We start from the raw sequence: 1136 nt of genomic DNA on the forward strand, positions 1-1136 counted from the left end.
TTTGGTATCACTCGGAAGACTCACTCGAGTCAAGGGATCTGCAATCAACTGAGTAGACATTTCTGTACGCGTACACTTCTCTGTGTACGCGTGCCCTCGTAGCGTGTCGTAATCTGCTGTTTACGTAGGGGTTCATATCGTTTTATTGGACATCTGGGAGTAGGATGGATTATTGATCACGATTGCTGGGATGTGTGCAGGGATTTTCATTCGAGATCTACAATGTCGGTCAACTCAGCTCTCACACTTGTTCGGAAGAATCGATCGTTTGATGGTAAGTATTGTGGTTGCAATTTTTTCACGCGCCACGAAATTATGAACGTTCAGGCACTACGTACCGCTTCAGTCACCTGTCTAAGTGTCTGGGCAATTTAGAGGCTACTTTCTCGATTTTCATACCCGACTGTGCGACACCAAACTCGAAGGTGTGTGTTTAAAAATGCCCTCACCCGGGATTGAACCTGCGTCTATAGGTCCCTCTGGTGTATTATCTCTCTGGCCTCACATGCTCAGACCTTAACGTCACTGAGAAAGCCGGTAAGGTGGACGATAGGACGTGGAATATACCACTACTTTTCCCTCCAGGTTATCAACGCATTGCTTCGGCGCTCGGACTGGCCATCGCTTGCCCTGATACATCTCCTAGAGGTAGGTCTTGAGGAACTTGCTTATTCTACTGCTTATAGAGCTCTTGCTGCTATTGATCACCTTGAATGACTCGACAGCACTCGCACAGAGGTCAGGGTAATAGTACAGTAGTTCTTGACTGTAAGAAACGTGCATAACTCAGGAGTATGGGATGAATAAGGCGATGCGGAATCGTGAGAATTGACTGAATTGACACCTACACAAATGAGAAAGTTCTCAGGGTGTGCTATGAGTCTTGTCAGGTGCTGGTATCCCTGGTGAAGCAGACGAGTGGGACTTTGGTGTCGGCGCGGGCTACTACGTTGATGCCACACAGGAACCGTGGAGCAAGAACTATAACATGTAAATGTTCCTTCTTATGGCGCTCTGTTGAGGTGATCTAGGTACACTTACGTTACCAGTGAGTTTCCTGCACTTCTCCAAGAGAGTTTTCAACAGATCGATACGACCAACTGCAGTGTGATGGGCCATAGTGTTGGTGGTCACGG

General features: G+C 47.4%; 1 protein-coding gene across 1 annotated transcript; it reads left to right on the top strand.

Moving 5' to 3' along the window:
• Window positions 1-222: 222 nt before the first annotated feature.
• Pmar_PMAR025300 (conserved hypothetical protein) lies at window positions 223-990 on the top strand (the record flags this gene model as incomplete). The annotated part of the gene is made up of 5 exons (XM_002774257.1): window positions 223-274; window positions 328-425; window positions 474-537; window positions 586-648; window positions 891-990. Coding segments are annotated over 5 exons (377 nt in total), but the record flags the coding sequence as incomplete, so codon positions are not given.
• Window positions 991-1136: the final 146 nt, after the last annotated feature.

Source organism: Perkinsus marinus (assembly GCF_000006405.1).
Source record: "Perkinsus marinus ATCC 50983 genomic scaffold scf_1104296958568, whole genome shotgun sequence".
NCBI lineage: Eukaryota > Perkinsozoa > Perkinsida > Perkinsidae > Perkinsus > Perkinsus marinus.